General features: G+C 34.4%; 1 protein-coding gene across 1 annotated transcript in view; it reads left to right on the top strand.

The window, feature by feature from the left end:
- Positions 1-25565, top strand: part of KLHL1 (kelch like family member 1) — a 248194-nt gene that overhangs the window by 64771 nt on the left and 157858 nt on the right. Inside the window, exons 2-3 of the mRNA XM_085309552.1 lie at positions 283-465; positions 15409-15545. Of these exons, the coding sequence (XP_085165678.1) occupies positions 283-465; positions 15409-15545 (320 nt within the window). The remainder of the gene's footprint in view (positions 1-282; positions 466-15408; positions 15546-25565) is intronic.

Below are 25565 nucleotides of genomic sequence, written 5' to 3'. Positions count from 1 at the left end.
GGAATAGCTGTACAACTAGCATTAGCATGAATATACTGAATTTGTTTATTGCTCTTATATATGGGGTTAATCACTGCTTAACAAGATGAAAGAAATGCATTACTTCTATCTGTGCTGAAAGAGTGCTTCAGTGCTAAAGACTTACAACTTTAGTTGTTTCTTCAAGTATATTAAGATTTTTCCAACTTCTAGGGAGGAGACTAGGGGAAGGATGCACTGATTACCGCTAACAGCTTCTGGATGTCACGTATTATCAACATGGCATTTCTTTTGCGGTTGCAGACTGTCAGCAGCTGGCCACCCCTTGTCACCTCCCTGTGACATGGATTCGAGTAGCTCTGAGGAGTTCTACCAGGCTGTTCACCATGCTGAGCAAACCTTCAGGAAGATGGAGAGCTACCTGAAGCAACAGCAGCTCTGCGACGTTATCCTGATTGCAGGGAATCGCAAGATACCTGCGCATAGGTAGGACATAAATGCATGGTACTCAAACTATGACAGTAAATGTCCTGCATCTGCTTATTTCTTGAACAATACTTTCTGTAGTACCTTATACCTACTTTGCACTTGCTGTAAGCATCACAGAGGTAGCTGGCTGCATACTTTTAAGGAAGAGCCTTTAAAGTTTTATATATATATATTTATAGATAGATAGATAGATAGATAGATTTTAATAGTAGCACTCAACTAGTAAACTTTCTACTGTGAGTGTGCCAAATTATTCTCCTTGTTGTAATGCTGTTCTTTTCTGAACAGAATAGAATTTCTAAAATGGGATGTTGTACAGCTACAGTGAACACAGCATCATTTTTAGCTCACAGTCATGTCATGCTGATGAGTGTCTCCTATGGAGTCTCTCAGACCAAAATACACTTAGAATAAATTAATACTGAACATTAACTTCTCATGAATCATTATATGGAATGAATTGAAAAATATCTTTATTACTTTTAATTGTAATTATGACTATAAAAATATAATGAACAATGGCATTAACATTTGTAAAATTCTATAAGGTGATGTGATATTAAAGCAGCTAGTATACATGGAGTGATGCTTRGGTCTGGATTATCATTAGAGTTTAAAATACTAATTTTTCATTGAGATCTTTAGCTTAATTGTAGCCTTTGGCTTAATGGATGTAAATGAAAATCTGGTCCTAGAGCGTCCACTAAAATATACAGAATGCTTGTAAGTTCCTGTGCATTTGAACTCTATATAAGGCTGCAAAGTGAGAATGATCTGTTCTCTGCCTGTGCCCTGGTTTCTCTGCTGAGGCCCTGTGTCTAGGAAAAGGCAAGGGTTACCCCAGCAGGAAAGCCTAAACATAGCCARAGTATTTCGGTATTAATAAATTCGCTTTCTGGTGTGGAGGAGTACTGTAAGGTCATCTTTRCAACTTCGACCTCACAGAGTTCTTTCTGTCCCAAGTGAAGACAGAAAACTTCTGTTGTACAGAAAAGTTGCATATTCGATATTCCAGTTCTCATAATAAGAATGGAATGTGCAAGACTGAGAAGTCAAAGCCATCGTTAAAATACAAAAAAAGGAAAAATAGTCAAGAAACATCATCAAAGTATTTAAGTCATCTCAGTAACTATAGTAAATAAGAAAATAACTCCACTTAACCAGCAATAACGTTAAGATGGACCTAGATAGCTTGCAGCACTTATGAGACAGAAGCATAAAGTCCATTTGGTTTCAGGTCAGTAATTGCAATAAACATAGGAAACTTCCACATCTTCCTTTGGCCTTTTTTTGTCTTAAGACTCTATTCCTACTCTCATATCTTCTAAGAGCTACCACTTTCCCATCTCCTTCCTTCCTTGATAAACTCTGATTCCCAGAGGACAGTAAAGCCTCTTAATATTTTCTACTCACCAAGTTAATAACRGGCTCTACTCCTGTGCTCCAGTGCTTTGCCTTGTATAACATATTATGTGGCTGACACTCTGTTCATTCCTCATAATTATAATGTGATGCTGTTTTTATGTAAATCATCAAGATCTTTCCCTTATGAGTATAACAAGTACAAAAAGACTAGAACTTTAGTCTTTCAGTCCTTCTGAATTTGCTGGATTCCACAAGTGCAAAATTTGCCTTAAGATGTTGTCCATCCAGAAAAAAACTAGAGTGATAAAGACCTTCTGCTATTCTAAGGACTTCTAACTATGTCCAATTTAACATCCTTATACATTACTAAAATCAAAGCAGTGGAACTCTGTGTAAAAAAKGGGAACTGGATTATTCTTTCCTGAAAGTTATTTGTTCTATAGTTACCTTTCTGTTTTTCAGACACAAATGAGGTGAAAAAAATGTTATACAATGCCTGAATTAACATCCTTAAACTAGACTGAAAAAATACATATTGGACACATGCAAATATTACACATTTGGTGTTGTTTACCTTATTTAATATGGATTACTTGAAATAACCCACTACATTTTTACCAGTATAAATATTTTGGTAGACTGCATAGTTTGGAGGGAAGGTGAAGAGAAAACTGTCACTGCACATTTTTTTTATTAGTTTAGCTTCTTCTCTCCACAATTTTCAAGACAGCTGTTCATATTTGTATTACAGCCTGCCAGTAGTAAATTTAATTTCACATTTGTCATTTCAATTCTACAGCATATCTAAATCCTCCTGGAGCTGGAAAAATATCTTAATAAGAAGATTGACCATGAAATAATAACCAAATCTTATTTAGATTTTGTAACAAATCTTCAGACATTTTTCCATTTGATATTTTACTTCTCTGTGATCTGCAGTCAAAGCATCAAATCTCAAAGAATTGGCAAAACAACTGTTGAATGATGTAGAATTGAAAAGATTACTTTGCATAGACTGATATTTTGTCTGACAAGAAAAAATCTTGTGAATGGTGGTCTGAGTTTTGTGTTTCTTTACAGTGTTTACTCTGTGTTTTGTTAGACAGGTGTGACTGGGCAGCAGGAAAGAAGGTTTCTGGTTTAATCTTGCTTGTTTAATCCTAGAATATAATTTATGTTGAAAGAGATCTTCTGGAGTCTAATTCAACTGTCCCCACTCCAAGCAAGGTCAACTACAAAGTCAGATTCAATTCCAAGGTTAGATCAAGTGTTCAAGGTCATACCCACTTAGGTTTTAAATATTTGCACGTATGGAGGTTCCACAACTTCTCTTGGCAACCTGTTCCACTTTTTGACCATCCTCACTGTCATCAATGACCCTACACATGGCTTCTAGAAAGATTTGCTCCAYAATCTTTTTGGAGTCTTAGATCAGGCTGACCAGTCTTTAGTTCCTCAGATCTTTCTCCTTGCCCYTCTTGAGGACAGACATGATATTTGTCTTTCTCCATCTTCAGAAATCTCCCCCACTGTCATGATCTTTCAAAGACAAGAGTGTTTYTTCAGTGATGTTGACCAGCTCTCTCAGATGYTCCTCTTGGAATACRTCCARTCTGGTCCCATGGACTTGYGTATACCCTATTAGCTTAAAGTRCTCCCTACCTACRTCTTCCTCTATTGCAGGTAGCACTTTGTYACCCTACTGATGCTGCCACTAGGTACAGGGACCTGGGAGGCCTGAAAGTGGACCTTGCTAAAAAATGGCTGAGAAAAAGAAGGCATTAAGTAGCTTCATCTTTTGTGAGTCTTTTGTCACTAGGTCCCTACTTCACTGACCACTGGCAAAAGTTTTCCTGAATCTCCCTTTTGCTACCAGTATAATTATAGAAACCCTTCTTTCCCTTCATGTCTCCTTCTAGCTTCATTTGCTCCTGAGCTTTGGCTTTCCTAATTCCCAATTTCCTAATTCCTTTTCTGTGTGCTTGGGCAAAGTCTCTGTATTTTCACCATATAGCCCATGCCTGCATCCACCTTCTGTGTACTTCCATTTTGCATTTTAGCTCAGTCAAGAGTCACTTCTGACATGCAGGGTTGTAATCTGATGTTCATTTTACAAACTCTTCTCAGGATCTGCCATCTTAAGCTCTGTCATCTCATGGTCACTGCAGACAGATTTGCCATCAGCTTTCACATTGCCTCTCCCCCCCTTCCATTTTTTGTGATCAGCAGAGTGCCTCCTCTAGTTAACSTTTATGCAAAGTTGGCTAGATAACACTTATTTTATATTCTTAAGAACATATAAAGAACCTGCTTGAGGAGGAAATGTGATCAGTATTTGTAGAGTTTATAAATTCAGCAAGTTTGTGAGAAGTAGAATTTACACATTCCACGTATAATGTCTGTAAAATCTTGCCTCAAGTGAAATGAACCCTTATCAACAAAAATCCATTTAAAATTGTTTTGTTTTGATGAATTTAAAACATTTTGTAGACTATAGTTACAGATTAATAAAATAAAATTAATAAAAAGCACTCAAAAATATTGATTAAAAGTCATGTTTTTTCACATATTTATTTTCTCTGCTTTTTAATAGAATAATTTAAGTATATGCAGTATTTATACACTACAATATAGTACAATTAAAAAAGTACTTTCAAAAAAGCAGTTCAAAACTTTCTAYGTTCATTCTAAACAATTACTATGGTGAATTTAACAATAACATGGATGGAAGCAATATTTTTTCTTCCTTTTTCTCTGACTTAGAAAAATATCTAAACAAAATAGTARTGTAAAAACTGAGAAAAGGAAAATATTTTATGTAATATGTAAYATCAATGTTTCTATTTCTTTAAAAATAAAAATTCAGGTTAATGAAACACAAGTATGCTGCATCAAATGAAATGAAAGACAAGGAGTTGATTTTCTACCATTGGTTCTTGTGCTTYTTCTTTTCAGTTAAAACTTCTCCAAATTTTATAATCTCTCTACCATTTCAGGTTTCATTTGCCCTTTCTTGCCTCTTCTCCAATCACCTCTCTTGGTCATGTCCATTAGATGATTTTTCAAAWGATTTTTTTTTTCTAGAGGGAAAAAAAAAACCTCTCTAGAGGCTTCTCTAGAGAAGAAGCTATTTCCATTGTGAAAAATCTTCTAAACCTGATCCTTTCATAACAAGTGTGCCAGATAAGCTCTGGCCATAGCCTGAATGCTACCAAGGTGTTTGTTGTTATTATTATTCATTTTGGTTCTTTTTTACATTTGTACTTCTCACAAAAAGGGGAACAAGATCAGATTAGAAGATAGGTCATAAAACATAAGCATAAAACATAAGCAGGGAGCTCTAGTTCCCCACGTGGAAGCACCATGCCAAACAGTCTTGCTTTTCTCTGTTTTGGTGACTGAAACAGCTTTAAAATTATAATATGCTTAACATTTTTGTTGGCTCTTGAACATAGCGATTATTTAATTTGATCCTCTAGGTTGGCAATATAATATTTCAAATGAAGGAACAGCAAGAGAATGTACAAACCAGCTAAATATATAATGATGAACAAGCAACTGAAAMGGATACTGAGAAAGCAGGAAAGCAGGAAAACCTCTCTAACAGGCATTTCAGAAAAGTAAAGTAGTTAACACTTAAACAAGGGTTAAAACAAAAGAGCAAAACTCAATTTTTATTACACTAGATAAGTGATTGCTATAATATGCAGAGATAACAATCAGATGTAAAAAAGGTAATATACCATAAAGAGAGAAAAATGTTAAAATAATAATTTCGCTTTAGTAGCTAATTTTTATTCTCTTTAGTTAAGCTGTTAAGTCTCTCCTCATTTTAAAATATGTAGTAACAAGGACTTTGTAGTTTTTCTGTTTGCTCTGGTGATGCGTGTTATCCATGGTTCTCTCATTTTTATACCTCTCATTTAGAATATAAGCTCTTCAAGACAAGAAACGTATATTGTACCTTTATCGTGGCTGGAACAGAAGGATCTTAGGCACTGCACCAAAAAGAAAAAAAAAAGAGAGAGAGGGAGAGAGCGGGATAGAGAGGAAGAGAGAGCGGGAGGACAGGAGAGAGAGAGAGATCTCCTTCCTCCATCCATGTTATGTCAGCCAAATGCAGTTGTATGGAGATGTCTGAGATTGCAGCTGGTAAGTGTAAGCAGAATATAGTGAAAGCAATATATTTGAAACACAAAAGCACTGGGAAGTAAATGTTATTCCAAACTGTAATGACATAGTCAAAGCTCCGATTATTTTCAAGGTAAAAGAGAAAATTATTAATCAAGCAATAATTCCATGGCTCAACACTAAATTAAAACTACAATTTTGTCACAAATAAATAATTTGCATTTTTGAGATAAGGTAGATTACTTGCAAGGCATTGTTTTTAAATGCTGTACTCTGTAGCTGCTGAATAAGCTTCAAAAATACTGAAAAAAATCAATATGAAGGATAGACAGACTTTGGGGATTTGTATTGGAGAGTTCATTAAAACCTTCAGTCAGGACTGTGTAAATATTATCACCAACTTTAAACTCAGACTAAGGTTTAAGATATTAGAATTTGTCTAGAATGGTGCACACGGGAATTCAATATTAGATGAAAAAGTAAGTATTATAAACATAGAATTTAATTGTTTAATTAAAACAAAAGACTCCTATATAACAGAGATTGAATGTTCAATAAAAAACAATAAAAATCCTGTAAAACTTACAGGAGGATATTTACATCCTGAAATTACAGTTCTGGCTTTTATTGCACTTGTTATTAAACAGTAAGAACTCAAGATTTGGGTAGAATGGGAAGACACCAAGAAATCTGGATTCTTGAGTATAGCTGAGATTTTTGTGAGAAAGACAAGTTCTTTAAATATGAAAGAAACATAGGCATTTGAGTTCTTCCTAATGTTCAAGATAAGATCTGTAACTCATATTGTGGATTAAAAGGTAGCACAGAAGGAATAATAAAAAACTATAGCTTACATATAAAAGTAGGAAATGTTTTAATATGGTTGCTATAAGTTTTCCACAGCGTTTGGGCAAAAACTAAAATTTATATATTTCATCCTAAATACTTAAATAAATTCAACTGAGTTGAAATTCAATTTTTCAAACAGATGTAGCCTAAGATCTAGCCTGAGATCTTTACTCCAAAAATCTTGAGTTAAGCTTCTGAATTAATTGAGTTAAGMTCATAATCCAGATAATATTGCAGAGATTGCAAATATGCTTAAATTAGCAATGCTATTTTTAATAGTATTGGATAAATAACATTGAGTTGGCYGTACGGTATGTGCCAGGAAATAAAAATAGGTATACTAGAAAAGAAGACAGAGCTCTGAACTGCAGCGAAGTGAAGTTATAGGACAGGCACATTTTTTCCTAAAAATCATTATATGTGCTGACTGTTCAAGCATAAATTTAAATGGGATGTGCTGAAAAGGAGTTACAGAAATATTTCCAAGGGATAAAAACTGTTGATCAGGATAAAAATGCAAAGTTATTAAGACTGTGTACTAATGCTATTACTTTATAGAGTTGAAGCAAATGCAGAACGTGAAATAGGCTTTGAAAGCCAAAAGAAGTAGGTATAAGATGACTTAGAAAGACAGCAAAAGCAATGTTAAATTGCTGAGTATCCCTGAGATGCCTTAGGGTATGCTGCCTGTCTTTCACCAGGTGGCCCAGAAAGGTGAAGGTTTTTCGTAAATTTGTGTCATATCTACCAGCTTAATGCTGACAAATTGGACGCTCTGAAATATATGAAATTGGCACTTGAGACCTATGTTTGGGCAACTGAGTCACTTCTCAAATACAAATTGAATGGTTTTAAGAAAATAAGATTTAGGTTGCTACATAGTATAAAATGAAAGCCCAGCATTAGTAGGGAATACATTCACAACCTCGCTGCTGGTTGAACCTGGGGACATGTAATTGCAGCAGCCTGGAGCTACTGGATTTGGCCTCCTTCCCTGACAAAATACTCCTAAAAGCACCTTTAAGCAGTAAGTTATTTTGATGACTTCACAGATCTGTCTCTCTACTTTCCTGAAATTTAATCCTGACTTTCTGACATTTCTCATGATAGCTCAAAGCGAAATTGGATGATTCCTTTTCCTGCCCTGCAAGCTTTTCTTCCTTTTCCTCTGGAGTCATATTGAATAAATAAAATCATTAAGCCCATAGATAGAGAATCATATTTAATTCTGTTGTCTCTCTATCTTCCGACAAGTAAGCTCTGTCTGAAGACATTTTTTTGTTGTTGTTTTCTGGAGAAAAATATTGAGCTCTGTTTCTTATTTGCATCAGATCTTCATCAGCTCTTGGCTTCATTGCTATGACATTTTTGCCTCTCTTATCAATTCCTAAATATTAAAAAATTTCTAGGATTCTTATTTCCTTCTTCTCTCAGTCTTGGTTCATCTCTGTAGTGGTTCAGAACTCTGTGAAGTTCAAAGACCTGGCTTCAAAACTAGATATCTTTAAAACTGACCCAAGGTCATGGCAAAGTGGTTTGGACAACGCACTTTGTTATCAAGCCTGGCAGCTGTGCTGTGTGTGTTACTTGTGGTCTGTGGGAGAAACCAAAGCTATGGTAGACATTGTGGGTTTGGTGCATGTGTAATGAAAACAATGATGTCAGATTAGTGTAGCAATCCTAAAAATAGCCTGGCAACATACGTGATGTAAAGAGTGCAAAATTACGTTGCAAGAAGAGAYTAGGAGTCACTTACTATATTTTCACTTAAATGCCTGGAAGACAGTGAGGAATTAAAAGAAGATAAAACAAAGAAGAGAATGTAAACTCACAAGGCATGGTCCTGAGGGGAAAGACTGAATATCGTGTAGATGGAGTAGATTATTGATATCAGTTATCCTTTGTAGCAGAGACATGCACTGCAGGAGAGGTTAAAATGGAAAAAAAATACTCATATTTTACTGAAGGCAGAAATGAAGATTTCTTCTTTTAGGTTTAACCTCTTCTTTTCTGTATTCCATCTGTCACCTTATAGGTCTGAGGAGGGTTTCTGCCTTTTTTTTTTTTTTTTTTTTTTTTTTTTTTTTTTTTTTTTTTTTTTTTTTTTTTTTTTTTTTTTTTTGCTTGTTTGGTTGGTTGTTCTGTTTCAGAGGAGTGTGTTTGTGTGTGTGTGTGTACATACAAATAAGTTGGTCTGTAACTGCTAAACAGCAATGATCCAGATGGTCAGGCAAAAAAAAATCCTGTTGTTCTGTTCCTTTTTTTCTCAAGAACAAGACAAACAAATAGGATAAGCTGTCAATATGAACATATGTAATGGGAATATGGGACAGTTCTCATTAACACTTATGTACTCACTGACCACTGTTTGTTCTTTACCCCATAAGTGTATATATCGATGAGATTAATGAGCTAATCTGAATTATTAGCAAGACCGTTGCATTATGATACTGCTCCCAAGTTAATGCTGAATCCAAATTAACTCCAAAGACAGTGTGGAAGAAAAGCATCCATAATCAGTCTCCCAGGCTATTTTACTGTCTCAAAGTTCACTTACCAGTCTTCACATTTCTACCTTTGGCTGACTGTCAGTGTGTAAGCAATACGAGTGCTTTTTGACTGGTAGAGTTTATAACAGAAGCTGATTGAATGTGAAGAGCTTTCAAAGTTTCTTGTGAAGTAAATTGTACCTAATACGGATAGTAAGGAATATGCTGGATTGTACAGGCTACAGGGGTATCACCCTCCATGCTGASTGGTCTTGTCTTCCACATGACTGGACTGAATAGATTTTCTGGCCATGCTTAGTATGGCTCAAATATATTTTATTTTACTTCATTCTATCTTGAGGGGACTAAATTCTTCTCTTAGGCTTCATACACTTTGTATTCCTGACTAAGAGAAAAAAGAAATTCTCCTGCTTCATCTGAATGCTTAGAAATACCTGTTTTGTTTGAATAATGATTCAAGTTAGATAGAAGTTCATACATCCCTCAGTAGATAGCAATTTGAAATCACCTCAGTATGCTGAAAATATTTAAATGAAGTTATGAGAGGAGAAAAGAAGTTTTCAGTTTTTATTATCAGTGTTGAAAAATTCCATAATGAACAACCAAACTGGTAAACTGGATGCATTCTAGAAGTAAAAGTAGCAGCTGCTGGAGAAATAATTAGTTAAACCTGTGCATCATGAGATGTAAATAAAGCAAAAACTGAAAAAGTAATTTACATAAATATGGATTCACATAAATATTATCTAATGGCTTCAGTAATGACATACAGGTGGGGAAATTATTTAAGACATTTAAGATTATTCCCTGCACAGGAACAGATTTCTCTTACAAAAAGTGATACATATGTATATACATACATACATGCATACTATATATATATATGTGTGTGTATATATATGCAAAATTTAGATTTTTACTGCATTACTTCTTGGTAATTTTTTTGTTTCTTTTTTCCATTTTTTTTTCAATTTGACAAAGTGGCTCTGCAAGAACAAGCAATTTGTACTTTGAAGAAATAAGTAATGATACTGTAGAAAGCTGAAGTTCATAGTTTCTTGGCAGTCAAGTCTGAGACATGATGAAAACTCAGATTCAAAAAGGAAAGAAACTGACCGTGAATAAAACCGATAGAATGGGCAGAATACACAAGGTTTTGTAGCACGTAGTTTTCACAGGCAAGAGAAAAGAATAACAACCATTTTATTGTATCCCAGTAGCCTTTCACTGAAGGTAGTTTTTTAGATCTGTGCCTTGAAGGGTGCTCAGTACAAGCACTTCAACAGTCRCCAATGAATTGTATCTATCTCAGGGACTTCCAAGCCAGATGTGGTATCTCCCTAACTAATAACACTGTATGGATTTTTATTCCATTAAGATTGAGTAATGTTTTTTCTCTAGGCTTGAGAGAAGAGGATAGACAAAGTATGAAATAAGGAAAAACTCCACAGTTTTAGCCTAATTATTGTTGTGTTCTCCATGGAAGTTCCTGAAAATGTTACTGATGATCAGGTTAGTTAACGTAGTTAGTAGATGAAAAGTGGCTGCACTAACTCATAGGATAAGGAAGAAAAAGCCTTTGAACGTTCTCTGCTGGTAGAGTCAAGGCATACAACATGATAARAGGTCTTACTAGAATTTTGTGGGCAAGAATAATTTATGAGCTACTCATGGCTTTCTTCACATGCTTACAAATTCAGAAGACTGAGGCAGATATAGCAATAGCAAGCTCAAATTATCATTTCAGAATTTCCTGTSTACAAGGAAAGGAAGATATAAGGCAAAGAATTCTAGTTTTGAAATGCTGAATAGATGACAGGTGGAGGTAGAAGTTGACACACTCTCTTCAACAGAAAATTGATGCTATACATACAGTGTTGTTCAGTGAAAAGCAAAACAGAGTTTGGAGAACCTAATTAACAGATGAAGGCAAAAAATGTCAATAAAATGAAAATGTTGCAGGGAAAAGAAATTACCATTGATGAAACATAGAGTGGAGGTTTTGACGAGCAAAATTCCTCAAAGTATCAAGAAATTTTACTGCAAACACTCTTTAGATGGCTTTACACTATCCATGAGAGTGTACAGAGCAAGAGACATGGAATTTTGTACTGTATTACTGAGGCTGAGTTGAAAATTACAGTATTTTCCACTTCATGAATCTTAATACCGATGGTTATAATCTGTCTGAGAAAGATTGAGTGAACAAAAGGGAAAGACAAGGCACAGCTAATTCTGAATTACAGAAAACATGAAAGTGGTGATCTTGAATCGTTATGATCGGAATTGTGATATAGGAGATGCTAATTTAAAATTGGTGGGTAATATCCGATCTCACAGAAAAATGTATGGAGATCATTCTTTGCAAGGATGTTTGGTACTGGGTGGGAGATAGTCTGTATAGTAGGCCAATTTTCCTGTTAGCTGCACATGTCTTCCAGATATAATTTTTCCAAAGCCTTTATAGCTTTTTCTGTCTCTAGTGATGTGGTGATAGAGGGGGTACCATAATCATCAGGAAAGATAATCACTACAGCAGTCTGGCTGCTGTAATCCAAAAAGTTAATCTGTTCCACAGCCTGCTCCTTTGCTGTGTTCTGTTCAGCAAAGATGGAAGCCTTGATTGCATTGCCTTAATTGTTCCAGAAGTGACAGCCAGTGTCTGGCCCATTATTTTCCTAAGATTTTTTGAATGCATGCATGGATATACCTTAGTACATGTGCAGCAAGACTTAAGATTTAGAGAACCATCAAACCTTCTCTCTATATACACAATGAATATTTTCCTKTTGCAAGAAGAGCTATTGAGCACCATTATTCTATTATCAAAGAAAACTAGTAGCTGGTGTCCTCTGCAGAGCAACAAATCATATAAAAAAAATAATGAGCAGCTTCTTAAATATTTAGCATAATATATATGGAAAAATAAGGTTCTATATTGTACATGAGTTTCCAGTCCAAGTAACAGCCAAAGTTTTCTTTGGATTGTACTTAAATGTCATCAGAGTTTGTTTAAAGAATATAAATAGCCAGAGGTTTTTTGTTTGTTTTAGATTTAGTGTATTAGTTTTTTCTTTCTCTTAATCAATAAATGTGCCAGCCAAAATGAGGGAATTCTGTATCAGATGTGTATATGAAAACAGTCATGAAAATTGCAAGGAAATATTTTGTGGTTAAAAAAAAAATCAGATATGATAAAAAAAAATCACAACAGAAATCAGTTATATATCATACTATAAATTAGATCAGAAAGATGTTAGGTTGAATTTAGTTGTAGCAAAGACAGAGAATTCTGCTGATCTGGAAGAAATCTTTTTGTGTCCACAAATTCATTTTGTAGCCATGAGTTACTTCTAAAGCAATCTAAAAAGATTCTATGATTCTTTAAGATAGAGTTTATTATGTATTCTCACTGACAGACCAGCAGATRAAGAAAGAAAATGATATCTTGAGACAAATACCTTTCTTGATGAATAGGTCAAATGCTTTTCAGCCAAAATTTAGAGCTGTTTGGAGCCTTCTGAGGTACAGAAAGCAGCAGATCATTACAAATTAATTGAGCYCTTTGGTTTCTCATTTTTCATTTTCTATTTCAGCACTGGATATTCTTGAAGCACAAGGAAGATTTAGGAAAGGTGTCATCTTTCAGAATTAACTGTAATTAGCAGATTCCTTTCACTTCAATTTAGCCTGCAAAGCGCATCCCAAGAAAAAGCTTTGAGTGTCTTGAAATCAATTAACTTTCTAGTTATATTCAGCTGGTGAAACAGCTATTCTATTATTTATATTAACTAGTGAATAGCTTATGGGAAAAAATCCTCTTTAAGCTAAATCTTCTTCCACAAGCATTGCAAACCAGTAAGGATAGACCTGTAAGTGAAACAGRTACTGCTGATGACTGAGCATCTGTACTTTGTATTTTTTATGGTTTTCATGTTGATCTGGTTCTTGTCAGATCCTATAGACTGCATCACACTGATTTGTACCTGCAGTCCATACCTTCTTGAYGTGTCTTCCTCTGTATTTCATCCAAGAATAATTCAACTCGTGTTCTCTGAGACAGCTTTGTAACATGAGTCAAAAATGGGGAAAACTATGAGATGCACTTCAGGTAGTCCTTATCCAGACAGAAATATTGATGTAGACTCACCTGCAGGAGTACTTTTTTTTTTTTTTTTTTTTTTTTTAAGAAGGAAATGGAAAGAGATATAATCCTTCTGTTCTGTTTATCATACTTCTATTTTATTATCTTTGAGGTGAGAAAACCTATACAAGAAAATTATAAATAACGTATGATCATAAATGATAGAAAATACAAATAGAGGATATTACTTTTATAAAAAAAATTGATTATTAATTGCTGTGTTAAAAATTCTCTTCATTAATTTGTCTGTTGTCTAATTTTGCTTTGCTTTTAACAAGAAACAACTGAAAGCTCATAGCTGAAATTACAAGGTGGTTAGTTAAATCTGAAGCAAAAGCTGATGAAAAACATTGATGAAGGACTTTATCTCATATTATTTTTTCATTTTTCTTTTCTTTTCATAATAAAGCAAATACTAATGMAAGTAGATCAAATCCCATAAGCATTATTTATAACTAGACAAGAAAGGTTTTGAAGAAGGGTTATAAGTAGATCTGTAGTTATGCAAAACTAGATGTCTGTCYTGGTTAAATGAATACATACTTCTGATACTCAGTTGAGATAACTAAATAAATGTTCCTAAATGTTACCAAAGTTTAAATAGTGAATTAGRTATCTCTGGAGCTAGCAACAAGGTGTATTGCTTCTATGGTGTTGTGTCTGTTCTTATTAATGACTTGAATATGAAGCTCCTTGGGGAATTAATATCTGTATTTCTAAAGTTCATGATTGGTAGAGTTGAGCACACCATCAAAAGTGATTAACTTAGCATAGCTTAATTAGTCATTGCCCAGCATTWGAGCCAGAGTAATGTTTATAGATGTGTTCTCCATCTGCCCTGTTTGTAGGGTAAAATATAGCAACTTAAAGCACTTTAAAATTATGAAGCCAATTCAAGCTATCATATTTTACTTTGCATGTGGGATGAGGAAAGAGAGCAAAAGCAATTAATTACCACACTGGCTGATAACTGGTAAAGTGTTATTCTTCAGTAACAATTTTTTTTTTCCTTAGACAAAATGCTTGACTACGTGCAAAGAGAAGAATATTTTCTCTTGGTTTCCAAGTTCTCCCACTGAGAATCTTCTGTCTTCTTTCAATGCATTTCTATACATTATTCTTTAAAATTAAGCTAGAAATGTGACCATCTTTCATGGAAGCATTTGATGTACTATTTACAGCTATACTACATTTCAGTCATAGGATCCTATATGAATATTCACTCATTACAAAGTCATAATATTACTGCAAATGGTATTTGAAAGAATATGTGAGCTTATGGCCCCAAAATGATAACTAGTATTTATTATATTGATTTAAATAAATCAAGTTCCCAAACAAGCCTTGTATATTTTGTAAGTATTTTGAAATTTTTTTCCTGCGGAAGTGTTTCCTAACAAAAAAGTAACATCTTTACAGATCTAGAGTGATTTATTTATTTATTTATTGAAGAGTATATTAAGCTATTAACAGTTTCATTGAAGACTGAATGATCTTGTAAAGCTACATGCTGTTAAGGAAGTTCATAAGAATTAGTCCTKTTAAGTGAAAAGTACCTCTGAAGTATAGTATCTGTTTCTGTAAGAGGTGATCSTTGATCCTGAGAGGTTATCTTGTTAACAATAGGGACATCTGCATGAAAGGAAAGTTATCACAAAGACTGAAAGCTAATTTCTATGTCTGTTTTATATGCATATACTAATTTGCCACTTGGTTCATATCAGAGGAAGCAGAATCAAATTAGAATTAAATGACATACTTTATTTTGATGCCTAAATACATTAATARTATATTACTTCTCCTAATTTGCAATTACTATACAAATATATTTTTAAGATTACAGCTTTTTTTTTTTGGGGGGGGGGCGGGGAGAGGGAGGAAACATGAAATATCTAATGCACAGAGCAATTTCAGTGATACCAGTTTCTAACCTTTTTGCAGACTTGTCCTCAGTTCTGTCTCTGACTACTTTGCTGCCATGTTTACGAGTGATGTTTGTGAAGCCAAGCAAGAAGAGATCAAAATGGAAGGCATAGACCCCAATGCCCTGTGGGATCTTGTTCAGTTTGCATATACAGGTATTGCAATACGCACATTATACTTCCTAGAAAGAAAGATGTTGATAGTTTTCTTTACTACGTATTGCTGAATTATATTTCTATTCTAAACATATGTTATTTTAATCTCAATCATTCAAAATAYAGTGAACAAAGTGGTAAATACCACTTCTGAGGCTGAATTTGGACTGTGATCTCCAAATTGCTGTGTCTGGCTTAGTAAGTATAGGAAAAGAGTCTAGAAAATCATATATTTTTCTTGGTTTTGCATTGCTTGAAGCAGGGGGCCTCCTAATGTGACAGATTTGGATCATATGAGATCACTGAAGGAACAGTTGTATTTTTGCGTGAGTGGCACTATATTAATGTCCGAGTCAAATTTCAGTTTAAATAATTRCATAAATATTTAAAAATGTTATTTTGATACGAGCTGAGTATTGTCACTTTCATTTCCTATCATAAGCTGGTACTATGCTATGTAATGTAAATTCCCGAATAATTCATAATTCAGAGTTAATAACTCAGAACTTCCTTCTGCATAGTTATTGCATTTTAATGCATAATAAATTCATTTTTATCTTTCTTAATCAAACATGCACAAATCTATCTGCAATGCACTAATACAAAAGAGTACTAAAGTTATACAATAATTAAAAGATAGGATGCTAATTGTAAGATTTATTTGTGATTGGAATTTGTTTCCTCTTGCATATGTATCATACAAATATAAATGGCAAGRGACAGGTAATCTTGACAGTTTTTATGAACTTTATAATTTCATATTTGACTTTTTTTCTTGAAATTTGATATTTGGTAGAAGAATGTAGTATACTTGAACTTTTAGCTCTTTAGAATAGGACAAAAGAGATCATTAATGGTTTGTGAATTTTTGACTTTTCAACTGGTCTCGTGTATTGTGAGTATATCTATATGTATTAGGGTAATTTCTGTGGGTTGCCTATATAAGGTATTTCATCTCATATAGAAAGTGTTTTTTTTTTTTTTTTTTTTTTTTAATTTCTACAGTTTGCCCAAGGAACTATTCATATTTATGTCAGTGATTTGCTTCCAAAACCTTTAATTTCACATATAGTTGCTTGTGTTTGAGAAAAACTTTTCTTCTGAGGACAACTGAACATTTCAGTAAAACACAGCTGATCATGAGGTTGTTTTCAAAAACCTAGAAGTTAACAATATTACATTTCAAATAATTTTAGGTATGATTTAAAAGAAAAGAACAGGAAAAAAAAACGAACAAAATCCATGTTATATTAACTGCAATTCTCTCAGTCCGTTGTCAGACTACACCCTTTAGTTTAAGCAATAAAACTGAATACTATGTCAAAGTATCAAAGCTAGAGTTTAGCAAAGGTGAGGTTTTGTACACTAGAGATGAAAGATAGGCATATTTATGCAAAAAGGAAGTTATTATTTTCTGCTATATCCTCCAGTAAAAACAGGAACAATATTAATTTAGTTACTAAATACACTGCTTTGGATGTCTTGAAATTTTCCTATTAACCTCTGTTAACAGTCATAATAGCTTTTATGTGTGCATTCTATTCATAGGTTTCTGAAAGGATAAGGTTTTCTGGATAGAATTTCTGGAACTGCTGTTCAGTGCCATTTCTTCTAATTCGTTGAAATTGATAAATCATTTTTTTTCAAACCAGCAAAATTATATTGTAATAAATATGTCCCTCTTTTTTTCTCCATTTCTAAATGCATTTAGTAACTGTGGCAGAAGATCCTCTATACTGGGCTTGATCATAAATTCATTATCTCAGAGACTTTCCACAAATAATATCTGATAGTAGATGTTTAGTAGCATGATACACGTAGTGATATTTCTGCTGGAATACCTTCCTAGCTTCCATCTTTATGGAAAATAACTTAATCTACTTCATCATTGGTCAAATGCAAATTTGCCTAATTTTTTGGAAAACGTTTATAATTTTGCCTCAAYAGCACACTGCAGTAGTGAGTTAAATTTTGTGAAATACAAGGCTTCCTTTGGTCTGGGTAAATTTGTTATCTCATAATTGTTTATATATAATAACTCCCTAAGTGCAATCCCTACAGTTTCCGTATGCTCATRCTTTCATTTAATGTCTCATATAACTTCACTCATTTTCATATAATACAACTTCTACTATAAGAATTTATTTGTTATTTTACTTACCCGTAGCTTTCCTGTCTCTCTTTCGAAGACAGTTGCCTCTAAGTAGTGTTCTGACTGCCTCAGAATTAACTATCTAGCATAAATAAAAAGGAAAAATTAACATTACAGTTGGTATTTGTCTCGAGTTATGAACCCCTCCAGTTTTATTACAGWTTTTTTTTCCTAACCATGTGCTTGTCATGTTGCTAAATTACATTTTTTTTTCACTTTTTGTTTTAAAGAAAGTTTAAACATTAATCAATGAATTTTACAGTGGAGGATGTATTTGACAAGCAGAAAATAAGTAAGTTCAATACMTACATCTGCTTTCTCTTTACTATGTTTGGCTCATTGAAATGAAGCAAGTACATATAGTTTCTGATTTAACAGAACTATAATTTAAAACAAAATCAAGTTTCCTCTTTTGCTTGTCTGCTGAATGTTTTATGTGAGTCCACTGAGGAACTCTGAGGCCAACATTTATGTGCAATGGTTATACAAGATGTATGTTTCATTTCTCAGGCAGCAAGAGGATGGATTGTAGAAAATATAAGTTTGAGAGCCTAGTGCCTTGGGATGCATGAATATGTATTCATTAATCTTGTTAGAGTTCAAGATAAGCAGTAAWACAGAAGACTGTTTCTTTAACTCATTTTTCTTACATAATGATTCTTTCTTCATCTTAAAACTCGATTTATTTTCATTATTTTCAATTATACTTACATATTTTAAATGGGAGTTGAGCTGGAGTCTGAGCTTCAGGTATTTTGTTGCTGCTGGTGACTCTAGCAGCCTTTCTTTGAAGTTGCTACTGAACTCTGAAGTTCTGGCCAGCCTATGTCAGACTATCTAATAAGTGTGTGTTTCCAGCAGTGGTCAGAAGAATAGCTGGGTGTTTTCATACATACCGTACCATAATGAAGCTGAAAGAAAACCCAAAACAAAAAATCTCTACAATTAATAGGAAAAAAAATTCTTTGATTTGTTTATGATTATCTATATATAAAAAAAGACCGTASCTCGTATATGAAGAGCATTAAGCCCTACTACATGATTCTTAATTTAATTTTAATCTTTGGATTATTTGATTAAAGGTTTGCCAAATGTCCTCTCTGTCAGTGTTATATCTAGTAAAACCTGTAATGTAGACCAAAGTGATACAGTAAAAAAGRAAAAGGATACAGAGAAGGCAGAGTTACTGAATGCCTTCCTTGCTTCAGTCTTTACTGCTAACGGCAGCCCTCAAGAATCCCAGGGCCTGGAGAGGAGAGAGAAAGTCTGGAGAWAGGAAGACTTTCCCTTGGTCAAGGAGGATCAGGTTAGAGATCTTTTAGGCRAGCGTGACATCCACAAATCCACGGGCCCTGATGCCCATGAGGCACTCATGAGTACTGAGGAAGCTGGTGGATGTTGTTGCCAGTCCACTCTCCATCCTCTTTGAAAGGTCACAGAGGACTTCTTGAGGACTTCTTTACTGTGAGGGTGACAGAGCACTGGAACAGGTTGYCCAGAAAGGATGTGGAGTCTCCTTCTCTGGAGATATCCAAAACCTGCCTGGATGCAACCCTGTGCAATGTGCTGTAGGTGACCCTGCTTGAGCAGGYAGGTTGGATTAGATGATCTCCAGAGGTCCCTTCTAGCCTCAGCCATTCTGTGATTCTGTGATTCTGAAAATGCCTTTAATGRCAAGGACCTTTTGGTTTCTTCAGAACAGAAGCCTCATAAATTAAACACTTCCAGGGAGATTTGGGGGGTTTATTGGATTTGGGGGGTGTTTTGTTTTGTTTTGGTTTWGGTGTGATTTTKTTTGATCATTGAAACTCCATTCTGTATATATTAATAAATGATTGTTAGCATAGTTTTGATCTGTGCCAAACTGCAGGCTTCTAAACTATCCTTCACACAGCCCAGGATATTCACAGCCACAGGATCATTCTTCAGCCAGCAGTTTGGATGTGACTATCATTCAGCCTTAGTGCACTGCCAATGAGTATTTCTGGATGGAATTACCAGCTATACTTCCCACGTGTACAGACTTCCCAAGTGTCTTCCCATATATCTATAGGACTAAACTATCATCCTCCTACATCTTGGGGTAGCTGCCTGCTTAAGAACCAAATACCATCCTACACTGAATGTCTTTCTGATCCTAAAACAACCTGCAGACTTTACTGAACTCAAGTTTGTGGACAAGATTTTTATAGTCTCCATTTACCTTAACYAGCTACAGAGACTGACTGCCTACTTGATTTCTTCTGAGCAATTCCTAGTCTTAAAGTCCTGGGTCCAGCTGGAGTAGAGATTTTCCATTCCTGTAATGAAAAATTAAGTCCTTGCTATGGAGTTACACAGTAAAGTTACTTGTTACTGTTGCTTGTTCTACCCAGGATGCTCCATCACAGGGTCAGGTTTTTCAACTGTGTATTAACCAGTCAGCTCTTCTTTTGAAGCAGTTCTTGAGAACTGTGTGGAGGAGAGTTCCATACTGGATACCTATCAATTTGGAGTATTCAGAGTAATCGAGATGACTATGTTATGGGGAGGTAGTTAATGACTGTGTGGCACAATCTGCTGCTGCTGAGAAGTCAGAATAATTCCAGGCAGACTCAGGGAAGCAGCTAAAGGAGGAGAACAGATAGATTGAGCACGTTGTGAGAAGACTGTTGTTTTGCAAGCAGTGCCTTGCTGTGTTCAAAGTTTTCCAGTACCAAAGAGGGGATAAACCAGCACTGCATGTTGATATGGCACAGCTGGAATAGTTTCTTTGAGTGGAATGCCATTCACGTTTGCCTTCACCATGGGCTCTCTCTTTAATGTGCTTTTGTCTGCAGTTCCTGCAGTGAAGATGTATGACCGTATCCACTCTGCTGAGCTCAGCCAACTAGCTGTGAACCCATGGTTCCAAAAGAAAGCAGAAATTTTGCAAAAATCACAATGACAGCTAATGAAAGAGGTCCTTACCTTTCATGTGCTGCTCTGCTCCTGTTCCTGGATCCTAAAACRTATTTCTATTCCCTTTCTTTTCCCTAATGGTGCATATCACATGGTGGCTGTGCTGAAACCTACCTGCAGAGCAGAATCCTAGCACAGTCACTTCTTCCAGCAAGGGAATCCAGGTTTTATTAGTCCCTATGGTGAGTAAAAATCTTCTGCTGGCAACTGATGCCTCCATGTATGTAAACCTTTTATTCTTTCAACGTGAATTTGAACTGCTCAGTGCTACAGTACATTAGCATAGCACAAGCTGCCAAACCTTAGCCTGAGAAGCTGAGAAGCTTATTCTGGCAGAGGTGAGTATTCCTGCTTTTGATCCAGCTTCAGACATATGTAGAATAAAATCCTGCTGTATTCAAATCTGCAAGCTGAAACCATTTGTCCTTGAGACATTTTTGCTTTTTTTACAGAGCACAAGACTTGACTGTGTTCAGTGTAATTGAAAGGTTATATCTCAATGAGATATAGGATTTTTTTTTTTTTTTTTGATATACAGTACCATTAAGGATGTGCAGTGTGTGCTCTTGATTGTAGTGGAAGTACTTGTGCGAGATTGGTCATATGGGATAGTTCTAGAAGTCCAAGATGGTGCAGTCTTGATAATAACACCTTTAGGAAGTGATCCTCAGAATGAAATGTTCTGAACTATATCTGCTTTTTTTATTATTATTTTCTTRGAAAAGGTGTGTTAGAGTGTTTTATTATTATTATTTTCAAAAGTAAATTCTTTCAGTGAATTTGCATATATGCAGCGTGGTGACCAGGGTCTACAGTCTGGAAGCAAACTTAGGAATTATGTTATTTAATAGCATAGATACTATTCTCCATATCCCTCTAAAAGAGCCTCTATTGATTGTAAAAATAATTGACTAAGACTTTATATCTGAAATCAGTTTTGAGGAATAATTTTTGTCATCTCCCACTCTATTTATTGCGTGAGGAAAAGATTTGTGCTGTTGGAAATKTAGTTAATCTTTTTTATATTCTGCATTTTCAAGGTACCTTTTGTCTTGGGATTTTTCTTTGTTTTAAACCTGTGACTCTGAACTCCCGTCTTTACATATAAAAGTAAGCATAAGATTTCAAAATATAATGACTCCCTAATGGTTGAATTATTGATGAAGTAATTATTAATGCATTGATTATATATACAGATACAAACTAGTAATCTTTAGTCAATAATCTTAAAGTAATCTTTAGTAAATTCATAGCTTACTTTATTTTTTTTATGGACAATAGGAAAAAAAAGTCTGTAGATGTGTTCCACAGCAGTAACATATTCCTTGTTTATAAGGAGATTTTAGGAAGATTAGACTCACTAACTGAAAATTTTTGTTTATACTCCTGTTATTTATATATATTTCTTATAGGCATATATGACAAAGTTCACACTCCTAAGGTGACACATGAATGACAGTTGTTTTGTAAGTACAAAAATAGCAGTTTAATGTCTGTCTCTAAAAAGCTGATATTTCTAAGCAAGCAGAAACATTTTCTTTAAAAAAACTACACAGTCTGGATATTTCACTTATACAACAGAAGCTTTTTTTTTCCCAGATCAAGAGATGGAAAGGTACTACCATATATCATGGTATGTTTTAGCTAATGATGCTTCTCCAATCTTTAGGGAGACATTTGCAAGGTTTCCACTCGGGGGGAATTTAAATTTGTTAATAGGATTTGCTTATCACTCTGCAATGTTGTAATTTTCTGCACTGTTGAAAAAGACTGGACTTTGGCAGTACGCTGCAAAGAACCTGTGATCAGGCCAGTTTAGGCAGCTTACCCAAAGACTTAGTAATATGAGGATTTAAATGTTACTTTATTTTTTTTAAAGGATGAAGATGTTTTATTTATCATAATTCTCATATTCCTGTGATAGGTACAATATCATTTTTATCAAACTATATATTTTTACCACCACAGAATAGTTTATGAAAGAGGTGGTCTTACACATAATATTTCCGTAATATAAAGCTCATATAGAAATGAGGATTTGAAATGATGAATTTCTGTAATTTTCAAGTCATGTCTGGTAGTGAGAAGCTCAAAAACTGGTGTCATAGYTGGCAATGTAATCAAGTATGAAATCGTAGGCCAAAATGACATATTTATGTTGAATGCTTTCCCGATTTAAAATATTTTTATTTTGGAAAGACTATTTCATAGAAATGCAAAATAAAAATAATTAGATCATTTAAATTCTTGTGTGTGAAAAACGAGGGATTAAAATAAACTGMCATTCTCAAGAGGTGAATTTTACCCATCAGGGTTAAAAAAGAGATCTGATAAGAGCAGAAAATCATCTGTTCTGAGCAGGTGACTCAATTCAGTTTAGAGTTGAAGATGATAAAAGAGTGAGTTGTACATACAGGACAGGATTTTTTTTCCCCGGGGGGGGAAAAAAAAAAAAAAGATTTTCTTATTTTCGTAGTTAAGCGATATAGGTTAACAATTCTTTTATAGAAGAATGGCTGATGCCAAAATGGCTGCCAAAAATTCAAATGATTCATCAGCACTGTCAAGTCGGCACATCTGTGGGTTATACATGCTTTCTTTGTTGGCTCATTTGTGTTTGTTTTGGATTTGGATTGACAATCATGTAAAAATGATTAGTCTGATACTAAAAAGATTGAAAGCTTCCTATTTTYCCCCTCAAAATTAAATTGTACTATCTGTGTGGGAAGCTATTAATGTAAGGGGTAATATCTATTTGCTTATTTGGATATCTTCTATAAAAACAAAAACTAAACAAAAAAAACTTGCTGAATTTTTGCTGATTTTTTTTTTTTATTTGCTACTCAGAATTTTTTGCTAATGCAAGTCTGTAAGAAATAAGCACAAATTACTCAGGCAATAATGAACTCCATGTAAAGCAGAGTGCCTGCCTTCCTTGCTTGCAGCTGATGACCGTGGTCTGCCACAGAGTTAGTAGAGAAAGGAGGAGAGCTTGATCTCAAGAAGCCTCTGTGTAGGCTGTTGGGTAGGCTGTGTAGCCTCTGTCTATTGTTTTTTTTCCCCTTCTGAAAATAACTTCACCTTTATGAAAAGTGTGGGAGATAATACCATAAGGAGTCCCTAAACCAGGTAGGCTTAGGCAGTTTATCTTTTAAGGCACTGGTCAAAATCAAAACCTTAACATTCGCTTCAGAAAACAGCTCGAGGCTAAAGTATGTTCTGCGACAGAGAAAATCTTTTTTAATTCATTCTTCATTGGCTGCACTTCACGGATATCATAAAAGCGGCTTACTATATATGAGATCGTTGCCAGGACTTGACAATAACAGAGATGATGATAATCAAAATTGCACCCAAAAGGGTGTTACAGACTTTAAAGCATTTCCAGACATTGCATTACCTGATATCCAAACATACTTGATTACAATACTGTGTGTTTGAGAGCAGATGGATTGAATTCATATCACCAAATATAAACATAAACAGTGTCTCAACAAGCAGAGTGAAGGTTCTCCATAAAGAGTAAATAGCAAGAAATAATCACTCTTAGGGGATGATTCCTAAGAGTCCTAATGTAGTAACTAAAACACAGCAGATGAATACTGCTCTAAAACCTCCTATTTCCCTTCATGGACTAGAAAAAAAAAAAAACTAAGATGATGAGCTCAGATATAGATAGAGCTGGCAGATACCTAAGGTTTGGTAAATTTAGTGATAAGGAGTATGAAAAAGAAGCTTTTATGGCAAAATAAAGCATAGCACCTTTTCTTCATAAGCTTTTTCTAGCCTCTTGAGCCTCTAGTTTCTAAAACAAAAAAACAAAACAAAAAAAAAAACAACAGTTTCTTCTTTCAGTGAAGCCAGAATTATAATTATAAGCAATTCATATATTCTTCCCAATCCAAATAAATAGTATCTGGATACTATTTACTGTTTTTATTTTGAAAATGGACACATAATAGAAAAGTTGTGTTACTACAACCCCATGTTATAGTCAGCTTATGGAAAGAAAACTCTTTGAATTTGCAACATAACTAATCAAGACACATCGAATGGGAAAATTAAAAGAAAAATACTTGGTTAAAAATAATTAATTTAACCTTTTTTTTCCTAATTCTTCAACACTTCCCATCACTTCACAGGTACATCCTTACTTCACATCTTAAGGATGTTGAAGGGGTTGGGTACGAATGGATGAGTGTGCAGAGTAATTATTTACCAGAAGAGAGGAAGATCTTACTGAGCACATGTGGTAAAATAGTATGACCGTGTGTTACTGATTACACATCTACATCTGTTGCTCATGCACAGAGCAAGTGATCAAGGATAACTGAGTGGTTCCCCATACTCATACTCCTACCTATTGGTCACTGGCTGTGGGAGGCTGAGACTCTCATGACTCAAGCACTGATCTTATTGATTTCTTGTGAAGACATTCAAAGATACAATGATTCCTAAAATATGAAATTAATTGTAAAAGTGTGGGTTACATAAAAGATTAAAGCATTTAAGTAAAAGATAAATAAAGAAGTGTGCCCCTTTAGCTTGGAAGGAGAATTAGCAAAAGAATAAAGAGACCAGGGAACTTTATATACTGTTTGTGCTTCAAATCTCATAATAATGTAATAAAATTTATGTATTCATTATAAGGAAACATCCTAAAGACAGGCATTTTAATTTCTGCATAAGCAATGCACATAAAATTTGTCACAAATAGAGCTATACTTTGGAATAACAATTAGAATCCATTAGTTATTTTGATTATTTTTTTATCTTTTTTTTCATGCTAATTAATGTAACACAAAATGAGATTTTAAGCTTTGGTTAATTTGTTTTGCTTAGGCTAGAGTATTGTGCAAGTTCTTTATTGCATAAAAATTTGAAGAAGGAGTGATCTGAGGAAGCGGTAACTAAGTATTACTATCCTT

The sequence above is a fragment of the Rhea americana genome, unplaced genomic scaffold (assembly GCF_003343005.1).
Source record: "Rhea americana isolate MKP2758 unplaced genomic scaffold, rheAme1 scaffold_3, whole genome shotgun sequence".
NCBI classification, from domain to species: domain Eukaryota; kingdom Metazoa; phylum Chordata; class Aves; order Rheiformes; family Rheidae; genus Rhea; species Rhea americana.
This window is presented reverse-complemented; position numbering and strand designations above follow the sequence as displayed.